The sequence below is a fragment of the Melanotaenia boesemani genome, chromosome 20, assembly GCF_017639745.1.
Source record: "Melanotaenia boesemani isolate fMelBoe1 chromosome 20, fMelBoe1.pri, whole genome shotgun sequence".
Taxonomy (NCBI): domain Eukaryota; kingdom Metazoa; phylum Chordata; class Actinopteri; order Atheriniformes; family Melanotaeniidae; genus Melanotaenia; species Melanotaenia boesemani.
In genome coordinates this window covers 30,235,725-30,262,318 of record NC_055701.1, presented here as the reverse complement: position 1 = coordinate 30,262,318, position 26,594 = coordinate 30,235,725, and the positions used below count along the sequence as shown (strand labels likewise).

General features: G+C 43.1%; 1 protein-coding gene across 1 annotated transcript in view; it reads right to left on the bottom strand.

The window, feature by feature from the left end:
• The window catches only part of kcnh5b (potassium voltage-gated channel, subfamily H (eag-related), member 5b), a 319,850-nt gene that overhangs the window by 241,885 nt on the left and 51,371 nt on the right, over nt 1-26,594 (bottom strand). Inside the window, exon 4 of the mRNA XM_041971541.1 lies at nt 15,086-15,214. Coding sequence (XP_041827475.1) covers nt 15,086-15,214 — 129 coding nt within the window. The remainder of the gene's footprint in view (nt 1-15,085; nt 15,215-26,594) is intronic.

Genomic DNA, 26,594 nt, shown 5'->3' with positions numbered 1-26,594 from the left:
ATAACCCTTAATTCAACTGAAAAGATATGCAGATGTTTGAAATTAAAATCATCAATATGAAAATCAACCAGGAAGTAAACATAATCAAACTAGGGGCGTCCCCATATGATATCAGAAATAGGTCTGATTTCTGCCAAGAAAAACAGTATCGGCTTATATCGGGACTGCATAAAAAATATAAGCATTCGATTCCACTCTGAATACTTTTCCAGCCATTCCTTCCAGCAGCGTTAATAATAAATGGTTAATAATAAATTGCTCTGTTTTTTTCCTCATGCTGACTGGTTGCTGACTATTGTTTTCTGTTTGAGTAACATCACTTGATCAAGCCTTTCACACATTCATGATAAAAAGCGTCTCTGAAAGGCTTAAATTGCTGTGTTCATGATCCAGTGATGCACATTTAACTCATAGTATTTTTCTGCATCATCCAGGGTCTCATCCTGAGCCATCTCTACAAACAAGACTTTCTCATCCTCTTCCTCTCGTTGGCAGGTGTGGCCTCCACTTCCATGTCCATGTCAACTCTCTCTTGATTTCTGTGTTTGTCCAGTTGACAAATGTGTCTGCGGCTTTTTTTTGGTTTTTTTTTTACTACATATTTTAACAGATTCTCTCTACAACCTTTTCCCTCTCAGTCTTTAGGCTGCCTGCATTGGTCTGGCTCTCTCCCTGAACCTGTCCTGGGGCTGGACATAGGAAAAGCATTTATCATTGGAACGGGGAATAAACTCAAACCCACAGAATAATGTACAAGATAAACATTAGTTCATATTGAACCAAAAGTTCACGAGGGTAACACTAATGGCTTTGTCATGTTTTCATTATGACACTTATTATTGTTCTTCAGTACGAAAAAGTCAGATCTGTGTGACAATACCGGAAAATGCTCAGGACAGCACTATACACAGCCATTTAAAACTATAGTAAAAGTAGCATGTTTACTCAGAAATTAAAGTTACATAAAGTATACCTAGCTTCCTCAGTAAAACAATAGATTATTAAAGATTACAATAAATTCAATGGTAATATTACAATTAAATTAATTATTTCCTATAGGTGGTACTTGTATTTTGTGCTAAAATTCTAAGTATCTCAGCTGTATTTACAAGACAGCTTGATTCTGCATCTCTATTTACAGCTCATTAGTCCATGTCAATGTTTCCGTGCTATGGCAACAAGAGACCGCTGACGTTAGCAGCTGTTAGTTAGCTTAGCTAAGCATCTAAACAAAAATAACCCATATATCACAATTTTAAAAAAAGAAACCACAACTACCAACAGTCACAACCCTTCAACTCTGGGCAAATATGTTGTCACAGGTATTCAGTTATTTAGGTCACATCACATTCAATGTAAAAAACTTTTTTCTACTTTGTTTCGGAATGACAGCCTAGGCCAGCCACGGGCTAACGTTACTTACCATGTTTGTCTCCACTCGCTCGTCTCCTGGTGCAGCAGCACCTGCTGGGTCATGACCGGCACCAAACAGGTCTGTCAGTTTTGAATATTTAGCAACTTTCACCTCCAGAGACTTCAGCTTTTTAAGTCGCAATTTTTCAGCACCACCCGGGCTCAGCAGCAGTCCGTCCCGGCGTTTCCAGCCCATGCCATGAGGTCCCACCCACCCTGGTTTGTATTGTAATTGACAGCACTGTCAGGGCTCTCTGAACCTGTTAGCATATGATTGATTGACAATGACAAACATAGACCAATAATATGTGTCGATGCTGGCAACACGCTGCTAGCCCTCTGTAGCCAAATGGCCGGCCCAATTGGAGGGAATTTAGAGAGACACAGAGAGAGAGAGAGAGAGAGAGAGAGAGAGAGAGAGAGAGAGAAACTTTGAGGGCTGGACCGGCCCACATTTGGTCAACAGCCCACTGGGACGATGCCCTGTATGCCAGATGGCCAGTCCACCCCTGCCTGTACATAAACACACCAGAAAAATTCCTATGGCTTTTAGCTGAAAACAGAGCTGCTAGTCATTAAGAGCTCTTAAATAATAACCAAATCAAAAAGACATAAAAAAGTAGCACAACAACACCAGGATACTAACTCCAGTGGACTGTGTCATGAGGAAGAGGAGTGATCAGATGATGAAGAGTGGTGATGGAGATCAGGTGCAAATTGCCGACCATGCCTCTACGGAGGTCAGAGGCAGACCAGGGGCAGCCCAGAGACCCGGGCCCTCAGCAGCAGCCCCGGGGCACCAACACAAGCTACCCCACCACGACGACTCCAACCTTGTGATTCTTAATTAAAACCTTTATCCTTGCACCCATCTGGCCTCCTGGCTTTTCATCCTCCATTTTGGTCCTCACATCCCACAAACCCTGACCAACCATGGACCCAGCGGGATGAAATTCTCACTGTATCTTTACCAGAGAGGCAGCAAAGAGCTTCCCGGCATTGAGAGAACCAGATCCTGTGATGAACAAGCGACCTCACAGAAGGTCCACAAGGGGAAGGCCCTCCAGCCCCATAAATCAAATGGTCCAGAGTGCATGACGTCCTGGTTAACTGGTGGGACTGCTCCTTGGGCTGGACACAGAGCTGGTGGAGTATCCTGACCAGTTGCATTTTTCAGGGAACTGAACTATCTTATAGGACGCATCCACCCAGATGGCCAAGCCTGTCATGTCTCTGTGTGCTCTGTCACAAAGGGGGTCTAGTTTGACGCCTTTTATCCAGCCTCTGGGGGCAATCAATCGTGGCCACTCTTCCCAAAGCTGCCAAAACTAAGGAGACACTCAAGAAGGGGTTGCAGGGTTCAGGGACAACCTCCTGGGCCACAACGTCTTCAGTGTCCTGTGGTGCCACCAGCCCTGCCAGTTTCCCACATCGGCGCCCAGATCCTGTTCAGTGCTTCAGGAGTCCACTTCCCAGCCATGGTCCACGCCTCCGAGGGGGTTCCTGGTTGGGACGCTCCTCCTCTGCCTCTGGTTCCTGCACCCAGTGAGGTTGCTCGTCCACCACCCTTGGTTCCTGCTCTTCTGTCTAAGGGGATTGAGCTCACTGGGTGTCCAGTTTGGCTGGCTGGAATTATACCTACTCCCTCTCCCCTGGGTCTCTGACATTCCACCTGTGGGGGCTGTGCCTCGCTGGCCACTTCTGGTTGATCTGTCTCGCTAGCCATTGGTTGACTGGGTCCCTGGCCTGTCCTCCAGACATCCAGCCCCTGTCATCGCAGCCTCCCGGACCTCCTCCAAAGGCCAGTCTGGGCACTCTAATGTCATGTTCTTTGAAAAAAAAAAAAAAACTAAAATGTTTAAAAGTTTCTCTTGTTGTTTCCTCACTGTATGATGAACAACTATTAGGTACTTAGCAACGATAAAATATTTAAAAACATCATAACTCTCTGCTGCAGCGTAACAACTTCCTGCCTGCAGGCGTAACAGAGCGGTTTAAAAATTCCTGGATGACTTCAACATGGAAGAACACCAGATGAGGATGAACAAGGAGACAAGATATAAGACCAAGTTCCAAAGCAAACTGCTTATAATAAAACCTCAGTTAATAAGACAGGTGGAGGCTGGCACAAGAGATGCCTCAGATGCCAGCTAGTATTTTGCAACTGGTACAGCTCATTTACTGGGTAGAGCAGATGATGGAAATAGTGGGTGTGATGCACTAGAGTTGATTGCAGAGCAAGGTACATAACATAACAATAGTTTTTATTTTTGTGACAAATTAAAACATTCAGCCCAAGACATTTTGTTTAAATAAATGTGCCTCCTGTAGCACCTTTTATTACGCACAAGGTGCATACTGTGTGCACTAATGAGGGCGCATTGCAGCGCACACTCTGCAGCTGCTCAGTGCTGTATCTGGGCTGATGAACATGGGTGCAGGCGGTGGTGAGGGCTCTTGATGCCAGCAGACCCAGAGTGTAGCCGCAACAGCCCATGCTGTGTAACATAGCATTCAGCACAACAACAGCTGTATGTTTCAATAATCTTTGCCTCTGGTATTCCAGAAATATTTATACGATCAGAAAAGATGTGCTCTCTCCCTCATCTATGAGATGTCTAGCCTCTTCCTCACAACAATAACTGCAGCCATTTCTGCAAAAAATTGTGCCAGTTAACACCTGCCTTTCAGACGTGCTAAATATAGAAGAAAAATTTGCCAGTTTCATGCTTGGTAAATCACACTGTGTGCGCTATGTTGATCTAATTGCATCTGCTCCTCCCAATATTATGCATGTTCCAGTAGAAATGCCCATATTGCATATACATCAAGGGAAGACACGTTAAATATGTTGCATGTATTCTTTTGATCATTTAACAGACAGTGCACCCGGTTAGTAAATCAACTGCAACATGTTTTGCGTGGGCTTTCAAGTTTCCATTTTTACTCACGCAACACTTTTAGCAAATCAGCCCCACAGACAGCAGCACTGCAACCCAAAAGCAACATTTGTTCTTGTGAGGAGCTCTCAAACTTGTGGAAAGGGCCCAACTATGACCATAGATGTTGCATGTCAACCTACCAATGTCTCAGCTCCTTCTTCACCACGACAGACCGATGCAGAGTCCGCATCACTGCAGAGGCCGCACCCATCCACCTGTCCATCTCCCGCTCCATCCTTCCCTTACTGCTGAACAAGACCCCGATTATAATATATTGTATTTTATTATATTATAATATATATATGTATATATATATATATTTATTTTTTTTTTTTTACTTGTCCTGTCCAGCATCATAGCAGCAAAATGATAATCTGGTTGCTGTATCATGCTGAACAAATTTGCTCTGCCAAGGGGAGGCCTATGGGTAAGGCTCCTCTTGATAATGTGATTAATTTATTTATTTATTTACTTTGAATAACGGAATCTATGTAATCTTGCTGGACCTGACCGGAGGGGACAGAAAAAGATGGAAAATAGCAAAAAGAGCAAAAGGGAAAGAAGAAAGGAGACAAAAAGATCACAGACAGAAGGAAACAACCTTTCAATCCACACCATCACCAGACAACAAACTGTTACACCTGTACATGAACACACCAGAACATTTCCTACAACTTTTACAAAAGCAGAAACACACACACAGAAAAAAAACTAGTCATTAAGAGTTTTTAAATAATAACCAAATCAAATAGACACAACAGCGACCAGATACAAACTCACAGGAAAAATAAAAAAAAATAATTATCGCTTAGTATTAAAACCCACTGGACAACTCAGTGACTGTGTTAGCATGCAGAGCATGAGGAAGAGAAGTGATCAGTGATGAAGAGTGGTGAGTGAGATCATGCAAATGCAACCACGCCTCCACGGAGGCCAGAGGCAGACCAGGGCCAGAGGCCCGGGCCCCCAGCAGCAGACCCGGAGCACCAACCCAAGCCACCCCGCCACGAAGACGACTCCAGCCCCACCCGAAGGGCGGCAGAGGAGAGCCCCAGCAAGAGCCCCCCCACGGTCCCGGGGCACAGGTCCCAGTGGGCCAAGATCAGCAGCCGCCGGCCCCGCCAGGGACCGGCCACCCAGGACAGCCCAAGCGAAGGGCCCAGGGCCCCAGGGGCCCAGAGGTGGCCGCTCCACCCCCCAAAGGCAGAGGCCCCGCAACATGCCTAGGAGGACCAGGCCCCCCCCAGACAGCCACCCCGATGTTCCAGCCGCACACCCCGGGAACCAGGGTGCTATCGGCCCCCTCCCCCCACTCCCCACCTGCACCCTATATAACCCCACACTCACACCCTCCCCTACGCCGCACCCACAATCACTCACCACCACACAGTCACGCACACACAAACCCACCCACTATGCCCCGTGGGGGACACCGCAGGCGGACCAGAGGACAGCGAACCCCAAGCACCCCCCCTTGACCCAACACCCACAGAGCCAGCAGCCAACCAGCGCTGCCACCCCGGGACCCGGCCCCGGGGCAACCACCTCCCCCCGCCCGCCCCCGGCCACACACAGGGGGAACAGGAGTGTGAGAGGTCCCCAATACCCTCTCCCTCCCCGCTCCTGACTGTTTAGGTAGTGTGTGTTGTGTGCAATTAAAATTGAGGGGCAGTGACCACAATGAGCCGGGAGTTGGGCCACCTAAGTGGCCCCGCCCGACATGCACCGCATGCCATGCCCCCCAAGTGTTGATTGTGTGTTGTGTTTCTTGTGTTTTGGTGTCTTGGTGCAATTAAAACTGAGAGGCGGGTCGCCACGGGGTGCATCCAAGGAGACCACTGACTGGTCTCCTCCGTTCCACCCCGCATGGCTCCACGTCTCCCAACTCCCTACGTGTGTGTGTGTGTGTGTGTGAGACAGAGAGAGCGGGAAGTAAGAGGGGTCCAGGGATGTATGTCCAGAGCGAAGCAAACTTGCCTCTAGTACACTTAACCCCGCCCCAACCACACACAGAAACACATGCACACACCTATTTCCTTGCACACTCCCGCTCATCCTAACTCACATATGCCCTCTCAGCCCCACCCAAAAAACATAAACACTCACACAGCATCCAACCCTCCCACTCTCACTCCCCAGACACACCCCCACTCATCCTAACACATGCATACACACGCACACAAACATACCCCCATATCCACACAAACATCATCCAAAGTACAGACACACACACACACAACATACAAGCATCCCTGTCTCACACCCCAGCACCTCCCCCTATAATCCCCCGAATCCCACTCAGCCCTCCTTCAAACCCCTGCACCCCCCCTGCCCCCGGGCCATACCCTGGGTCCCAGGGCGTCAACCAGGCACCAGGGCATGCACCAACCCACACCATGACAGCACATCCGGGCAGGCCCAGACCCCCGGCACACACGGACCCCACCACCCCGGAAGGATGAGGACCACCCATGGGCACCAGAGCCCAGAACCCCCGCCCAGCCCGCCCCGGCCCAGGACCTACGCCCACCAACCCAGGTGCAACCAGTGGCCTCACCCCCCGCCACGAGGCGACTCCAACCGCTGGCCCCACAGCCCCTGACGAGGCCAGACCCAGAGCCACCCCCACCGCAGAGCAGCCAGGTCCCACACCACGGGCAACCACAAAGAACCCGCAACCACCAGTCACTCCCTGCCATTTCCCAAAACCCCATAGCAACGAGGTCACAGTCCTCTACCTACTCTAGTGTCAGGTGTGTTTTCATTGCAGTGTGTGCAGATGTTTGATTGTGACAGACCCATCCTGAACATCCTTTGTCCTGTATAATGAGTTCTATGCAGAATTTTGAATTGTATTAGTTACATATTTGAATTCTTAGTCATTTTAGAGATGTTTAAACATATTTGTGACCATTTATCTTTATTGAAGTTACTGGATAAGTCACCCTCCCATTTTGAAGTTGGAAGACAGATTGAGTCTTCTAGTTTAGATAATAGTCTATATGTTTTTGATAATAGCTTTGGGGCATTGAGATTCATGAATTCTGCCACCCTAATAGGTAGCTGTAAGTTTAATTGATTAATGGTATATTTTTTACATATAATAGATTTAAGCTGGTGATATTCTAAAAATGTTTTGCTACTGATTCCATATTGTGAAGTGAGAATATTAAATGACAAGAACTTTCCATTTTCTATTATATGTTCTAACTGTTTTATTCCTTTATTTTTCCATTGAGTGAAATTGATCAGCTTTTTATTTTGCAGGATGTCAGGGTTGTTCCAGAGGGGTGTAAACTTACATGGGAAAAGTGAGGATTTGGTTATTTTTAGAAAATCCCACCAAGCCACTAAAGAGGAACTGATATTGATGCTTTTAAAACACTTATGTGTTTTGATGGTTGAGCTGATGAATGGCAGGTCAGAGATAAACACATCCTCACACAATGCTTGCTCTACATCTAACCATGTTTCATCCAGACTGCTAGGTTTAAGCCATTTGGAGATATACTGCAGCTTGTTAGCTAAGAAAACATGATTAAAGTTGGGTAGCTCCAATCCGCCTCTATCTTTAGTCTGTTGTAAAGTTTTTAGACTGATACGTGATAGCCTACTTTTCCATAAAAAATTTAGATATATGTGAGTCCAGTGACTTAAACCAGCTGGAGGATGGTTTAGTGAATATCACTGAAAACAGGTAGTTTACTTTAGATAGAACCATCATTTTAACTGTGGCAACCCTCCCCATGAGTGATATGGGTAAGCGCCTCCACCGTGAGAGATCATCCTCTATTGCTTTAAGTAGCTGGACATAATTTAGCTTTGTTAGTTCTGATAACCTGGGGGAAATGTTTATGCCCAGATATCTAATGGTTCCAGACTGTATTGTAGTATTGGGTGTGTTTTGTAGGTCACAGTTGATGGGCATAATAATAGTCTTAGACCAGTTAATAGAGTAGTCAGATATTGATGAGAATGTGTTAATAAGTGTGATTGTCTGGGGGAGAGATGTCGGTGAGTTCTGGAGGAAAAGTAATACGTCATCAGCATAAAGACTTATCTTGTGTTCTATATCTTTGGCATGGATTCCTTTAATCTCTTTATTTTGTCTTATGGCAGCAGCTAGGGGTTCAATAAAAATAGCAAAGAGTGATGGAGAAAGCGGGCAGCCCTGTCTGGTGCCTCTCTGCAAACAGAAGCTTGGAGAGGTTTGATCATTGGTCTTCACACATGCATTTGGGTTGTTATATAATGTTTTTATCCAATCTATGAAAGATGACCCAAACCCAAATTTATTTAACGTTGCAAATAAAAATTCCCAGTTTACTCGGTCAAATGTTTTTTCTGCGTCCAGATTATGTAGAGTAGAATAATCTATAATGTTAATTAATCTACGCATGTTAGTAGAGGAATGTCTACCTTTAATAAAGCCTGTTTGGTCAGGATGTATTATTAGAGGGGTTATTTTTTCTATTCTTCTGGCCACAGCTTTGCTAATTATTTTGAGATCTACATTTATTAGTTAAATTGGACGGTAACTGGATGGAAGTGTCGGGTCTTTACCTGGTTTTAATAGTAGAGTAATATTGGCTAGGTTCATATCTGAAGGTATTTTTTGTTTTTCCTTTATTTCTAATATCATATTGTAGAAAGTGGGTGCCAGCATTGTCCAGAATTCTTTGTAGAATTCTGCTGGGTAACCATCTGGACCTGGAGCTTTATTGTTGGGCATATGCTGGAGAGCTTCATGGAGTTCGCCGACTGAAAGGGGGGAATCCAAGACCATTTTATTTTCATGTTTTAATTTTGGAAGATTCATGTTACTAAGAAATTTATCAGTATTGTCATCTGTTGTAGTTAGTTGTGATGTATATAATGTTTTATAGAATTCTTTGAAAGTGTTATTTATCTTGTCAGGGTCGTGGCTGATGTTTCCTTCTGGATCTCTGACAGAGGAGATGGTTGTTTTCTCCTGTATGTTTTTAACTGATTAGCCAGGAACCTTCCAGATTTGTTGCCATGCTCAAAATTCTCCAAGAGAAGTCTTTGCACCAAGAATTGCGTCTTTTTATCTATTATTTCATTATTTTCTATTATAAATCTGCCTTCTGGATCTATGATTGTATTATCTATATCAAAATTTAACCTTCTATTCATAAGAGTTGCTACTCCTCTCTGCCTAGAATTATAACAAGCTGAATACACGTGTGGAAACTGGGTTGTTGAGAGAAGATCTATTGTTGAGTTTGATAAATGAGTCTCTTGGAGTAATATTATATCTGCTTTCATTTCTTACAAACGATTAAAAATGTTTAACCTCTTTTCCCCTGTGCCAGCTCCACGCACATTCCAAGTGACAAATGTGAGTTCGTTCATGAACCAACCACAGAAATGAGGCTATATGCATATTACTGAAGCGTGTGTGCGTGCATCCCACTGCTTCTCCGCGTGCATGTGTATCTGCCAGCTGGTTGTGACAGGGATGTGTGTGCGCTTGTGCTGTTCTGTGTGTGTTCCTGTGAATCATGAAAAGTGCTGATGTGTATATAATATAATGACAAGTGTTACCGTTAACCGTTAAAGGGTCGGAGAGAAGAAGTGTAAAGAGTGAAAAGAGCGACAGTGCCAAAGAAAAAAGTCATTTAAAAAACGCATCTGTGCTGAGAACAGTGTAGTGGAGACGGGCAGTGGATTTACTGTTAACTAAATTATCTTTTATGGCAGTTTTATGGATATAACATGATCTAGTGAGAAAACAGGAAACTTAAAGCACACACCAAGTCAGTAGAGCCACGGAGTGATGTCCGGGTCGCGGTACAGCTGTCCATTAATAAATAATTTATCCACCGCGATGACAGCGCAAGCACCTTCAGTGATGGATTTCCTCCTGATGGGAAACAGGACTCTCCGTCGGTCCAGAATCTCTCTGGGATATTGGTCGTTTACTCCAAAGTTGGTTCCCTTCAGTTCGCGGCCCTGGTTCTTCACCTGCTCCTTCTGTTTGAAGCTGACGAACTTCGCTACAATAGGTCTTGGTCTGCTGGACCCGGGTTTCCTCCCGCCGAGCCGACGGACTCTGTGAAAGGAGATGTTTTTCACCGTTTCCTCCGGGAGCTTCAGGTGGGTTTTGATGAAGTTTTTCACCGTGGTCTCGGGGTCCTCCTCCGTCTGCTCTGGAATCCCTGCAAATACCAGGTTCTCTCTCATGCTCCGCGCCTGCAGATCGATCACCGTTTCCTTCATCTTCCTATTTTCCTCCGAGAGACGGGTCAAGCCCTCGGTGAGGGATTTTACCGACTCTCTAAGACCGGCCTTTTCTACAGCCAGAGTTTCCACCTGCTTCTGGCTGAATTCACATAGCGCCTGGAACTCCTTGTGGAGAATTTCTACCAGGCTCAAACGCGCATCAAAACTACTGAGTTTCTTATCTATAGAGATCAGAACATCTGTTGAGTCGTTCCCCGGTGGTGAAATAGCTCCAGGTGAATCCTCATTTCGCTGTCTCTTGGACTTGGATGAGGTGGAGGGGGTGGACGTGTTGCTTGGTTTCTCCAGGACGATTCTGTCGTAACAACGATCTATAAAATCTGTCAGGCTGGCCAAATCCTCCCCGCTTGAATGAAAGCATAAATGTTTGGGCGCGCCTAGTTTGAATCTGCCGTCTCCCCTGAGCTACGTCACCTACAGCATTACCGTCACTTACCTGCCACCAGCGTCACTGCCATATTATATTATATTATATTGTATTATATTATTTTAATTTATATTATATTATATTATATTATATTATATTATATTATATTATATTTTAGGCTGTCAAAAATAACAGTTAACAGTGGTAACTAATTTATGTAATTAATTGCTTTGAAATTTTTAATGCATGTACGGCATCCATCATTTTTGATGGCGAGACATGGAGATGTCTACAGGGAATGGGTGGTTAAAAACATCTGGGAACTTTCTTGAGTCTGGACTCTGCTGCAAAGTGCTGTGGGAGGAGTCTGCAGCAGAACGCTGTGGGAGGAGTCTGCAGCAGAACACTGTGGGAGGAGTCTGCAGCAGAATGTTGAGGGAGGAGCCTGAAGCAGATTGTTGTGGGAGGAGTCTGCACTATCATTTTTTATGGATATAAATTAAATGCTCCTTTAGTTGATAAAGTAAAAAACAAACAATTTTATTTAATGGAATAATTGTTATCCAGATTAAGTTTGTCATTTTTTATATATATATATTTTATTATTATTACACAGTACGACCATAACACCTCTATTATTGTTGTACACATTATTACACATTATTATTTGATGACTGGGATCATTTAGTACCTCAGCTGGAGCACTGACCCGCTGCTGGTGAAGCGATGTGGAACTACACCAGCAAAGCCTGCTGGACAGCACCGAAGTGCTTCCAGCTTCACAGTTCAGACACATCTTTTGGTGTCTGTGGTAAATCATCTCATTAGAGAATATCATGCTGTAGCGTAAATACTGTACCACTGAACAGTTCTATGTGTGCACCCTAAAGTTTAGAGGTCAAACTAAGATCACAAGTGAAGGCTGTAGTGGATTTTAGTTTCTGTCATGCCTGCACCCTCCTCTCGGGTGTGCTCCAGGTCACCAGAGTACTGATCACTGGTCACACACTACAATAACCATCATCCCTCAGCAGTTGACATCTTGGACACACCTGTTACGGATCCCAATCTTCATCAGCTTCATCAGCATCACCTGTTCATCTCCATATATAAGCTTCACCTCCATACTGTCACATTGTGTGTTATTGAATCGTATTCCAGTATTTCTTTTGCTTTCTAGTTTGTATCTTCGAGACTTTATTAAAGTCTGTTTATTTCATACCTGCGCTTGTGTCCGGCTTCTCTTTGGAGTACCCTGACCGTTTCATTCTGACATACAAAAAGCTGAGTATTCCTAATTTTTAGTAAGTAGTGTATATAAATTTAAAGATAGTAATTTATTTTTTATCTTTTTACAATTTTACATACACATAACAGTTTAAAGGAAATGCATATTTTTCTCATTGTGTGTTGTTTTAAATGAAAGATTCTATGGGGTTCTTGCATTTGTCCAAAAAATGGAGCTATTTTTATGCGTTTTACTGGCCACGCCCACTGAATATCCAACCCCACCTACTAATCAGCCCCACCTCATTTGGCAATCCGCAGCCAGGGATTATTAGATCAGCTCTCAACAGCAGGAGGTAGGAGGCAGCTTGTCTATCACATGTTCATATGTTTCTGTATGTACATGAAAAAGAACGGGGGCAGGTTGGGGGTAGATCAGCCGTTCAGCAGCGCTGGGACAGTCTCCCTCGGCGAGAAGCTGACATTGTGCATCAGTCAGGGCATAAAGAAAACACCACCACCCACATCTGCCATGATTCCTGACAGCATCACAGCCTCCTCAAACACAACTTGACAGCTTTAGAGAAACAAGACATGCAGCCAGAGTTGAAGATTAGATTAAACGGAGGAATGATGCATAGCTAACATAAATGTCCCGAGAATTTCAGTGTGAGGGGAAAGGACAGAGGAGCAGCAGAAGGAATATAGGGATGTCAAGAGGATGACAGATGGAAATTGAAATAAAAGCTAAATAAAACGCAGAAAAACAGAATAAAAATGAGTAGAAAGTAAAAGTAAGAGACGAAGGGGGGGCATGGGAAATACTTTACAAAGAGTAAAGCATATTCAGAGCAAGACCCGGAGTAAAACTGTAACTATGACAACATGGAAGGATGGCGTTGCAGGCTATTGAAACACATTTTTAATAAGAAAACTTCTGAGATAATTAGTTTATATTTTTGACTTGACAACAGGACTGAAAATGAGCCACCATCTGTCTTCAAAAAAGGCTCAGCTTGGCCTTTTTGTCCCTGAACTGTTGCTGTCAGTGTCAGAGCTCCATGCAACATTACGGTTTGTGTTTCCATGAAGAAAACGTGAACTGTGTACTCTGACCATATCACCGTTTCTCACTTATGGTCCAAATTTCTGCAGTCATCTGTTGTGGGACTGAAAGCCGATCAATACTTTCCAACTGCAATCAGAAGCCAGGTGTTAGCTGGTGACCAGTGTAAAGAAAAGGCTTAAAGCGGCACTACTGGACTTTGGAAGATTTTGGCACCCCCTAACAATGACTTATTCATCATCCTGTCTCTTCTCTTCGCTGTCAAAAACAGAGTTTTCGTTTTGGAAAGTGAAATAGGTCTGCTTCAACCCTCTAAGTGCCAAAGTCCCAACCATGCAACAGGCAAAGTAACTGAATGAAACAGGCCATGTCAGCCAAAATCTATTTAGATGGCAGACGTGTATCTACAATCTTACCTTTTCTCGTTCGGAAAGGGGGGGTATAATCAGAATAGAGTTTGAAAGACACCCTGAGATGATGAGGAACTAAGACAGGGCGGATTTAAGAAAAAGTGCCCTGCCCCTCCAAAGGCAAGTCTAACCCTTCCGAGAGGGTCAAGTTAACTTTATCTAACGGTGTGAGATTCATCATAAACTCTGGCTCATGTTCAACATTTTGCTCATTTACAGAATGAACTTATCTGTAAACACTTCCAGCCTAAAGTGTTAAAAGTCAAAAGCTAAACTAGGAGCTGTAGCCTAAAGCTAGTTTACTGACATTCCACAGCCACCAAATTAATTAACATTACAAAATGTATGCTAAAATTAGCTAACTAGCGCTAAGTGTGGCTGATGATAATTGAAGAATCATAGCCTTGGGTACAATTATTGAAGATGTAGCCTATTAGAAAGTACAGGTGTGTAAAACAAACTAACCAGATTTTAGACGGATGTAAGCAACCTTTTTTAAAAACAGCCTTTCAGTAGTTCTACAGGACATGAAGCCAGAATTCTCTCCAAGGAGAGAGAATTGTTTGTCAAGATGTTGTGATCTGGACCAGCGAACCAGACAATCAGATGGTGTGTTTCTCAGAGCCATGCTGTCAAAGAACAATGATTTTATCTCTGAGGATAAAGTCTGAAAATAGGGAGAAATAAGTTAGTTATAGAAGAAAAGACAGAAAAGGGGAAGAACTTGATCAAACAAGTGGTAAAACTAGTAGAAAAAGAAAAATGTTGATAAAAAGACAGAAATGGAGAGAAAGATTTAAAAAATGACAGTGAGAGGGAAAAGAAGAAGAAAGTTATAGAATAAAGGGAATTTGAGGGGGAAAAAAATGACAGAGCCATTACAGAAATATGGCTTTAGTCAAGGAAGTCTTTGATAGCAGGAGAAAATGCAGAACAAGGTGAATAAAATTAAGACAAACCACAGAAGAAAGAGAAGATTAACATGCCAAATAGAGAAAATGCTGATACAGGATAGAAAGAAAAAGGAAGATGAGAAATGTAAATAACTCATGGAGCAACTGGACCGTTCAAGCTTTGTATAAATGTAGACTTTATCCCATTGAAAGCATCTCCTGCATCACTCCCTCTTACAACACAAATGCTGTGGAAAAGCATCTCTTCAGACAGCTCGCTACACAGATGGACGTCACACAGCACCATGGAAACATCTGGATGTCACGCCCATCCGGGACTTCTACATATCTCACTCCTTTCTTAATTAACTCTATTGTGGGTTATCTAATGATTAAAACAACTGTTCCCTCAAAATATCTGTCACAGAAGAAAAAACCTGTACAGGAAACCCACCTGTATCGGAACCAACCCTTGTGGCGGCAGCAGTGAACAAACTCACCTTTAGTGGCTTCATCCTCGATGGGCTGCTTGAACAGCGTTATGTCCTTAAACGTGCAGAGGAACAGAACCACCTTGTCATTCTCGTTCCTGATGGGAGCCACTTGCATGTAGAACCACACTGGACTTCCTGCAAAACAACAAAAACATACAAATGTTTTAACAAACTAAAAAAGAGGATTTCTTATTTATGTTGAAAGGATGTGGACCATGTGCACTGTAAAATCTAACTAGTTGACTTTACTTTAAAAATATATGCACACTTGTTGCCTAAAAAAACTAAGTTTTTGTTCATTTTAGTGATTGAATACAATTAAATAAATAGTACTATCAGGTACTATCCAGGTACCATCAGGTACTATTCAGGTACTATCAGTTAAGCCGCGTTTCCATTGAGTGGTTCGGTTTGGGCCGATTCAGGCCGGTACGTTATTGAACGGTCCAGCCAATTCTGGTGAGCGTTTCCACTGCAAGTTGGACTGCCTAGGTGGCGGTGTTTAGACCAAATGCCTAGCATGGCGTCATACTAGTGTGACGATAGCAAATGTGACGCTACTGAAGAAACAATGGAGGCCATTCAGCTGCTTGTTTTTGTTCTACTTAGCTTGTGGTTCTTTGTACAAACATCACCAGCCGCATCGTACGAGAGAAGGTTGCAGCCGCAAAGAGAACGATGGCCGGAAAGAGAAGAAAACTTCTGGGTCTTGCGGTGGAACGAGAGATACACCGTTGTGCGACAAAGACAGAGGCACCAGAGCATGAGCAGCTTCATGCCATGTTATCATGTTTGTCATGTAGTTGTACTCATATGTTTACTAACTTGTACAAAAGAACTGCTGTACCCCCAAAAAATTACATGGGTATCTTAAATATGAACTGCACTGTAATGAAAAGGAGACGTGCATGTCCCTGGACACATTCTTCAACGCCTCCGTTTTCAATGCTGCAGTCTTTGTGTTTACTTCTTGTATTTATGAAAACACAAAAATAAATAACTTTGAAAAAAAAAAGAAACAAGATGGAAAGGATGTACAAGATTTAACAAGATACTGGTCTCAAATATATCTATATTAAATCACATTTCCTTATTTATGTTGCTCCTCTTTATACACGCCCCCTTTTTTTTGAAAGGAATATTATATTGTATTACATTTGACTTAATAGTGTATTAAGTTATGTTTCTTTCTTTTTTCTTCTTTAGATGCTTCTTCTTTTGTTGAAGCAGCGCCTCCGACCAGTCATTTGGGCTTTCAGCCGGGCCAATAAGCAGGGGGATGTGACAGTTCTGGCGTTCCCATGCAGTGGATCCGCAATTTTCCCATGTCAGAGGAAACACCTCATACCTTTTTGCACGGCTACTTTCAGCGATGAAGAAGCAAAACACCAACTTCAGAGCCTGTTTGCCTCTGAGGAAAAGAGTCACCATTGCACTGTGGAAGCTGGCGACCAACCGTGTCAGTTTTTGGTGTCAGTCAATCATCAGTGTGTCGGTGTGTGCAGGACTTCTGGAAGGCTTTTGTTAGTTCCTGAAGTGATTTGTTTTCTGGACCAGGAAAAGCTTGAAGACATGGCTGAATACTTTGAGAAAAGGTGGGGTCTTCCACAGTGTGTTGGTGCTATTGATGGCTCACACATACCAATAATAGCACCAGAAGAAGAACACACCGACTACTTTAACAGAAAAGGCTGGCGTTCCATCATCCTCCAGGGAGTTGTTGATGGGAAAGAACTGTTCTGCAGTGTGACTGCAGGAAAGCCTGGGAGTTTGCATGATGCTCGGGTTCTGCGATTGTCCACATTGTGGGACTTGGTTGGGCAGGGAGGCCTGTACCCTGCTTGCACAAAGAACATTTGGGGGTGAATGTTGGCTGCTATGTGTTGGGGGACTCTGCTTACCTTTTACAGAACTGGCTTCTGAAACCATTTCCAGACAATGGCCGCTTGACAGCAGGGTCGTGGCGATGTCTTTTAAAGAGGAATGACACTGACATTGAACTTGTCAAATCCATGGTGCTTACTTGCTGTGCTCTTCACAATCTTTATGAAAGTCATGGAGAAGACTACCAGCAGGAGCTTGGGATGCTGAAGAAGAGGGGAGTGAAGTACGTGAAGCTCTGATGCAGCACCTCAACACTTAATAAGCTTTTTCAATGTTACACATAAGCCGACACACGGCCTCTACGGATTTTGTTACGTGATCATTTGATTTAATAAATTCTGTTACCTTCTTCATTTCCTTGAGTTTTTTATTATTAAACCTTTAGAATGTGAAATATCAGCTTAGCAGATGCATGTGGTGCTTCTACAGGCACTAAAATCTTTCTTTAATAAGTGATATAATGAAACTGGAATGATTGTACAGAACCTTGTTATTTTACATCCTGTTTTACCAATAGCAAGGTCAATAACTTGATCTATGATTATAATTACATGTTTGTGTTTATATGTAATGATTTATAAATATATTTTTATATAATCAGAAATTATTATAGATATGGTAGACAAAGAACAGATTACATATTTTACTTACTAGAAATAAGAAATGCACAAAAAATGTACTAGCTAGACCACCTTTATTTAAAAAAAAATAAAAAAATAAAAACAGAAACAGAAGCTAAACCAAATAAAAGTTTTCTGCCACTATCTCACTATTGCTTAGGCAGTGGCATGGGGTCACGACTGCCTCCCTGCACTTGAATTAGTTGCCCAAGGACACCGAGGAAGGCCTGGTTGAAGGTAGCCGACCGCTCCATCTGCTGCCGGGTAAGCTCTACCTCCTGGTGCTTCCTGAAACTGACGCTCTGAAAGGCTCTCCATTCCCTCCAGCTGCCTTTCATCTGCAGCCCGCATGTCCTCCATGACTGTGCGCACATCCAGCTGCAACCATCTTCTACTGGAATATACAAAAGACCAGAATAGTGGGTTTTAAGCAATAGTAAAAAAAATGGATATACATTAGTTAAGATAAGGTCAGACTGCAATCATAGCTTAAAATATACTCATCTCTGGTTGGGTCGGTGGTAACGCAGGGGTACTGGGGATACTGGATGAAGTGGATGGACCCTCGTCAAGAAAGGAGGAGGCATCAGTGTCAAGTCCCTCAACTGAATCTGAAAATGCAAATATCCCGAGTTTAATTCACAAACAACAAGAATAATACACAGGATGTGAACGGTTAGCGATCTTAAATAGCTGTTAGCATCAGGTAGGAAACAATGGCATGCTAAGCTAGTAAGCGACGCGATGCTAACTACAGCCTTTCATTTCATCTGAATTTACAAAAAAGTTGTGCAAAGACTGAATGGTTATGTGCTGTGATTTCCTAACTAGTTAGCATAGGTAACACTCATCCCAAGTGGGAAAATACTTACCAACAGGATCTATTATGGATTCTAGAGTCCAGCCCTCCCTCTGCCTTTGTTTGCTGGTCTGTGGCCATAAATGTCATCCATGGCATCGAACCACCTCCAAGCACTGTTTCCACTAAGGCTGTTGTCGTCCTTAATTTTTCTATAATGTCCTTTTAGCTTCTTAAGCTTTACCCGACATTGCTCGGATGTCCTTTCAAATCCCTCGGCTGCCATCCGTGGAGATACCTCTTTGTTCACTTTTTCGTTTCTCACTGCTCCATCCAGCTCATTCTGAATCACACTATCGCCAACTATAGCCAGGAAAGTTTGTAGTTCCAGAGTTGACCAGACCTTACTGTTATTTGCAGGCATGCTTTTTCTAGTATCTTTCCAACACCCAAATACAACATGCAACTGAACCACGAACTGAACAGCAGCTTTGTTTGTGTTGCACTTGTTTTTGTCGTGGGCAGTGACATTTTTCTCTTCTACAACCAATAGATTTTATCGGCGATGCCTTAACCATACCATAGAAATTTTCCCATGGACCTACAACTGAGGGGGTCCAGAAATGGTGCGGTATGGTTAGGTTGTATGGGCCCATTTTATAATGGAAACACACAAAATAGCTTACCGGCCCGAACCGAACCTCTCAATGGAAACGCAGCTTTACTGTCAGTTACTATCCAGGGACTATCTGGTGCTATCAGGTACTATCAAATACTAACCACTATTTAGAGGGATAAATGTATTGATGCTTCAAGAACAGGAGTTCCCGTCGTTCTAAAGCAGGGGTGCCCAAAGTAGGGCCTGCGGGCCAAATTTGACCAGCGAGCCCGTTACATTTGGCCCGCTAATTAGATATCAAAACTATTTTGAGTATGTCACACTTGAAAGATCTGAGAACTCAGACAGTAGGCTACACACCTCACTCATGGTTCTACTGTTCATATCAACTTAAAAAATTTAAAGGCCATTAAAAATTTAACAATCCAATCCAACTTTATGCTGATAAGAGGGATATTATCTAATATTTTCTAAATATGTGTATGAGTCCAGCTCTGAGTGATATGTGTCCCTGGTCTGGACCTGGATTCAGCAGGTCAGGATGCTGCAGAGATTGTCTCATTAAATATTCAGTAAAACAGACATTGTGGGTTTTTGAAAAGTAAAATTTACCAATGAAAAATATTTAATATGCTAGAAAGACAATAACATTAATCCCTCTTAATTGATTTAATTGATGATTAAATAAATATTTTAATATGTAGATGTTGAAAAACATGCAATTATTGAGGTGTTTATATTTTTATTTATGCATTAATTTCTTTACAAGTCACCAAGTATCCTATAAAAATTAATAAGAATCCGATATTACCTTTCACACCACGTGTTAGACATTAAAGCTGTTTGCAAGCACAAATAAGGGCAAGGCAGTTTATTTATATAGCACATTTCATGTACAGGACAATTCAAAGTGCTTTACATAAAACAAAGATATTACAGATATTTAGAATAGTGAAAGGCATCAACACATAATCACAATAAAATAATAAATTACATTAAAATGATTAAAAGCAAGACAAGTTAAAAAAAAAAGTTACCGTGCAGATTTCATGCATAGGCGCATGAAAAAAGAAATGTTTTAAACCTGGATTTAAAAATGTCTACATTTGGGGAAAGTTTAATCTCCACTGGCAGTTTGTTCCATTTGTTTGCAGCATAACAGCTAAATGCTGCTTCTCCATGTTTAGTCTGGACTCTGGCCTGGACTAGTTGACCAGAGTCTTTGGACCTAAGAGCTCTGCTAGGTTTATATTCTCTGAACATATCACAGATGTATTCTGGGCCTAAACCATTCTGGGATTTGTAAACAAGCAGAAGGGTTTTAAAATCTATTCTGTGACTGACTGGAAGCCAGTGTAAAGATTTCAAAGTTTTAAACATGAACAAAAATCAGAACCCTGAGCTCTGAGTTTGTCCCATACAAAACATTGTGGCAGGGGTGTAATAAAGTCTGTGTCAGACCTTAAAGTGTATGAGTTAATGGTTTGGATTTTTGGATAAGTAACTGATATTGTCCCACACCTTCTTCCAGAGTATGTCATTGTCTCTTAGATCAAAGTCTCTCCTCCACACACTGAGTGCTGGCAAATTCTTCTGTTGTCTAGACATCAGTTTAGAATATATTGCAGGTACAAATCTCCTGGAGAGTCCATCCAGTCTATGAAAGGGTGGAAGGGAGGTTTAGTCCTTAATGGTACATTGTATGCTTTAAGAGCTGACCTCACTTGCAAACAAAAGAAAAATTATGTACTGGGCAGATTAAAGACGTGGTTTAATTGCTGAAAGTTAAACATTCCTTCATCATTATACAAATCCCCAATCTTATAAATAATGTTAGAATCCCAAAGTTTATATTCCAGGGGCTTGTTTGCAACAAAGATATTCAGGTTGTGCCACAAGGGGGAGTCACAGCGCCACTTTAGATTCCCTTTCAAATTTTTTTTCTACCGATCTGAAGTTACTAATTGTGTTGGAAATAATGGGTCCAAGACATGACTTATAACATTTCTCTTTAACACCAGAGAACAAAATGTCCTCTAGCCTTCGGGGATAAGTCGTATGCTTCTCTATATTCAACCATGAAGTTGGAGGGCTTTTATTAAGCCAGGCCCTGATAGGTATAGTTAAAAAGCTATATGATAGACTTTAAAATTGGGGAGCAAAAGCCCCGCTTGATTATTAGACCTCTACAACACAGTCAGTTTGAGCCTGGGCCGGCCACCGCCCCATATATAATAGTGTATTAACTTGTCAATCTTACACCAGAAGTCCACAAAGGGAGATAGCAGGATCATCATACTTAGAAAATTAATGCGAGGGAGTACATTCATTTTTATTACAGATATTCGAGTTTGTAAAGAAGCAGGCAGTCTCGACCAAGTGATGAGATCTTTTTCAATTTCTTTAAACGTTTTCTCATAATTGTCTTTCATTATGCTCTGTGGGTATGCAGAAATGAGTATTCTTAAATATGCAATATTTTTTTATATGAAAATTGGGCTAGATATTGTAATATTTTTAACAGCATCTGAGCAGATTTTGTCCAGTTTACTTTGTATCCTGACTGCTGATTAAAGTCTTCAATCACAGTCAAGAGAGAGGTAATGGATTTATTGACGTCTGTCAGGTATGTAAGTATATCATCCGAAAACCGATATGATATGTGAGCTTTGCCCAATGCAAACGGGAGGTATTACCAGGTTCTGTCTCAAATTTTGGGCCAGTGGTTCAAGAGAAAGAATAAACAAACTCTAGGACAACCCACAACCTTGTCTTGTGCCTCAAAAGATTTTGAAAGGGACAGAGTTTAAACTTTTAGTGCTAATCAATGCAGAGGTGTTAACGTGTAACAGTTGGACCAGTCTAATAACCCCTAGCCCAGCTGAAGTCTCTTCAGTATAGCCCATAAATATTGCCATTCAAGCCTTTTGAAAGCTTTTTTCTGAGAGACAGAATAGCACATGGCTTATGTAATTGCTTGGAACCCTTTATTACATGCATTAAATGCGGCGTGGGGGAGGGTGTGATTGTGGGGTTATATAGGGTGCAGATTGGAGTAGGTGAGGAGTGGGGGGAGGGGGCCAATAGCACCCTGGTTCCCGGGGTGTGCGGCTGGAACATCGGGGTGTGTGCTGGCCTATACCGGGTGGCTGTCTGGGGGGGCCTGGTCCTCCAAGGCATGTTGCGGGGCCTCTGCCTTTGGGGGGTGGGGCGGCCGCCTCTGGGCCCCTGGGGCCCTGGGCCCTTCGCTTGGGCTGTCCTGGGTGGCCGGTCCCTGGCAGGGCCGGCGGCTGCTGATCTTGGCCCACTGGGACCTGTGCCCCGGGACCGTGGGGGGCTCTTGCTGGGGCTCTCCTCTGCCGCCCTTCGGGTGGGGCTGGAGTCGTCTTCGTGGTGGGGTGGCTTGGGTTGGTGCTCCGGGTCTGCTGCTGGGGGCTCGGGCCTCTGGCCCTGGTCTGCCTCTGGCCTCCGTGGAGGCGTGGTCGTATTTGCATGATCTCACTCACCATTCTTCATCACTGATCACTCCTCTTCCTCATGCTCTGCATGCTGACACAGTCACTGAGTTGTCCAGTGGGTTTTAATACTAAGTGATAATTATTATTATTTTTTTTTTCCTGTAAGTTAGTATCTGGTCGCTGTTATGTCTTTTTGATTTGGTTATTATTTAAAAACTCTTAATGACTGGCAGCCCTGTTTTTTCTGTGTGTGTGTTTCTGTTTTTGTAAAAGTTGTAGGAAATTTTCTGGTGTGTTCATGTACAGGTGTAACAGCTTGTTGTCTGGTGATGGTGTGGATTGAAGGGTCGTTTTCCTTCTGTCTGTGATCTTTTTGTCTCCTTTCTTCTTTCCCTTTTGCATCTTTTTGCTATTTTCCATCTTTTTCTGTCCCCTCCGGTCAGGTCCAGCAAGATTACATAGATTCCGTGATTCAAAGTAAATAAATAAATAAATGAATCAGATGGAGGAGCCTTACCCATAGGCCTCCCCTTGGCAGAGCAAATTTGTTCAGCACGATACAGCAACCAGATTATCATTTTGCTGCTATGATGCTGGACAGGACATTAAAAAAAAAAAAAAAAAAAAAAAAATGCAACTTTTGTGTCATATATTGATGAACAAACATACGTCAGCCACACCGAGCCGTCGCTGTGAGCTTTCTCACTTTTAGCAGGCAGATTCCTCTTAAACACGACAATGACTCCTTCAGATTTAGAGCAGCTGCTAGAGCAGGAAAGCACTCTGTATTGTCCACTTTGCATTTTAGAAATATCTGCTTGTCTTAAATGAGATTCTTGAATTAACACAGTATCTGCTTTTTGCCGGCGTATCAACTGTTGGCACTTTACTCTCTTGACATTCATTCAAACCCCGGACATTCAAACTAGTGAGACATTCAAAATAGTGAGTTCAACCATTATCAAAGACAGTCTTTGTAGTCTAAAAGGAAGTCTCTATTTCCCCCCACCCTCCTCCCATTGCCACCTTCCCCAAACCCCTGAATGTGTATTTCTATGTGACAGCCGCATAACACAGTTCGTAGAAAAATCTAAAACTCTGGTCCATCCCCATTATTAATTAAATTGACCTCACAGCCACAAGTTACACTACAATAAAAAAACAACCATTCTTGTTAACTGATCCACGCACACACAGAACCTCCAACACTGATGAACAGCTCAGCTTCATACCGTCACCGTGCTGCCGCAGGTGGAGGTTGCTGGCCATCCATCCCCTCCTCCATCTGCTCAGCTTCATACCATTGCCGTGCTGCCGCAGGTGGAGGTCGCTGGCCATCCATCCCCTCCTCCATCTGCTCAGCTTCATACCGTTGCCGTGCTGCCGCAGATGGAGGTCAGTGGCCGTCCATCACCTCCTCCATCTGCTCAGCTTCATACCGTTGCCGTGCTGCCGCAGATGGAGGTCAGTGGCCGTCCATCACCTCCTCCATCTGCTCAGCTTCATACCGTTGCCGTGCTGCCGCAGATGGAGGTCAGTGGCCGTCCATCACCTCCTCCATCTGCTCAGCTTCATACCGTTGCCGTGCTGCCGCAGGTGGAGGTCAGCGGCCGTCCATCACCTCCTCCATCTGCTCAGCTTCATACCGTTGCCGTGCTGCCGCAGGTGGAGGTCAGTGGCCGTCCATCCCCTCCTCCATCTGCTCAGACTCCTGGAAGAAGTCCTAAGCTGCTGCAGGGGTTATCAAAGTGCGCAGTTCACCGTTCAGAGTGACCTTCAGGGTAGATCATGAACAACATGATGCATTTTTCGTGTAGCTTGTTCTGAGTATCAGAGAAAGCCTTCCTCTTCTGGCTGGTGTAAGGACTATAATCTGCATAGAAATGCAGTATTTTGCCGGCATCTTGAATGGGTCCACTCCTCGCTGCTTCACAGGCCCCCTTGAGTATTGTCTTGCGGTCACTGTGTCACAACAAACGAAGAATCATAGTTTAGGGAAAGTCCCCTTTTGGTCTGAAGCTACGGACCCGATGTGCCCGTTCTATTTCGATATTCCTGGCACCAAGTGATGGGATCCACTAGGAAGCATTTCTTGAAGAAAGGCAGCTGCGTTGTTTCCCTCTCTGTTGCTAGAGATACCTGTGATCCTCACGTAGTTCCTTCTGTTGTAGTCTTCCAAATACAAGCTTAAGCTGCGTTTTCTTGAGCCTGGAAGTGTTATCCAGAACCTGATGTTTTATAGTTCTCATCTCAGCTTGTAAATGTTTGGTCTTGGAAGTTAGACACCGCACATCCACCACAAAAGCGTCTAAATGTTCCTGTAGCTTAACAATCGAATGATTTAGTCTCTCAATCGCTTTGTCCACTACGCGGGTCATCATCTCCTCAATTTGGTGCTGCTGGCTAACTAGTGCTATAGCTTCCTTTATGCTAGCGCTACCCTCGTTAGAATCTTGCTGTCTTCTCTTGGCTGGTGGGTTTTTAATCGGCGAGTCGCAAGGCTTCTCACCATTCAACAGCTTAGCAGGCTGCTTTATCAATGAAAATCCATAGGGGATAGCACGGAGGAGCTCTAAAGGGTTCCCAGGTCATGTGACCTCACCAAGGCATGTTTGATATTAATACTCCTGCAAGCGCATGTGCTCACACACAAAAATCCAGATTAACAAAACGTTTACAGTCGAAACAGATGTTTGTTCTAGAATGTTAGAGAATTAAAAGACTTTGGTTAATGACAGTGAATTTACAATTTGCAATTTCCCTCTGGGATTAAAGGTTGTCTTTATTTTAATATGAAATCAATCTAAACCTTTTTGTGTCAGCTAAGTACTGATAAATAAAAGAATTAAAACATAAAAGCAAAAAAGTTCTTTTGAAAAGCATTGTGTAATTTTAACTTTTACAGATCTGCAAACACTCAATAACTTAAGTACCTTCATTTTTTCAACAATTTCCCCTACAAAGTTCAAAAAACATGTTTAAGATTAGTATTTCTAACTAGATTCTAATGAAGTTATATCCACTAGATTTATTCTATTAAAACCAATTTTACATTTTACAGTGTGAGGAGTCGCCTTTTAAGCCATAAAACTGCAAACCTTTTGTAAATGCTGTTTTTGTTCTGCCTCTTTCTTCTATGTGAAAACGCATGTAAAACCTCAACCCAGTCAGTATCAGACATGATGTTCCTCACCTGTCAGACTGGGAGGTAAAATGATGTAAAATGAATGTATGAATAGATTTAGCAGCATAAAGGTCGACCAGAAGAAGAAAGCAGAATTTATTACTAACAGAACTTTGTAGAAATAACACACAGATCAACAGTGACCAAACCTTTTCTCATCTCATCGTTCTCTCAAGTCTTGGCTTTCAGGAGAACAAATATTGTTATTGAAACAAACACACAACAGAAACTATTTCCATGTTTCCACTTTTTCCTCATTTCCAGTTATTCCTGCTACTATTTACCTGCTATCCTCACTAAACCAACTCCAGCTCAGCTGCTTTGTGGCGCCACCGTGCATCAGAAACGTCTTCTTGGCTTTATTCCAGCCATAGAGGAGCATTATTTTTCTTCTTTTCACACACACATAGAACTTTCTGCTCACTGGTTGATCTTTGGCTGCTCCTGATTGGACGTTACCGTCAATCTAAGCTCTCTGATTGGTGGAAAGTCTGACAGGAAGTGGCTTCATCATCATGTCCAGGTCTAAATAGAGGTCTCTTAGCAACATAGTAGTGATGGTGATGTTTTTATGGTGAAATGTGATAAATAATGCTGTTATCATGGATCATGGTGGATTTACCAGATAGAGTCTCTGAATAAAACTACATTTAGTGGCTGGATTGTAAACCTCCTGGACGGATAGAAATGCCTGGAAAACCTCCGTAGAACAGCTAAAGGGTAGCTATCCGTCACATTTACCCCACAGAGCTACACACCACCGCTCCTGGTGGAGGAGGAGAGAGACTTCGGGGAGATTTGATGGAGGTTTAAGGGTTTAAAAGTCTCCTCTGATACTGTGAAGTAAAAAGGTTTTGCCCTGCACTGAGGAAAGAACAAGTCTGTGTTTTTATGCAGCAGTGTCCTCAATAATATGTTGTGACGCCTTCATTCTTCAGTACAGTTGGCTAC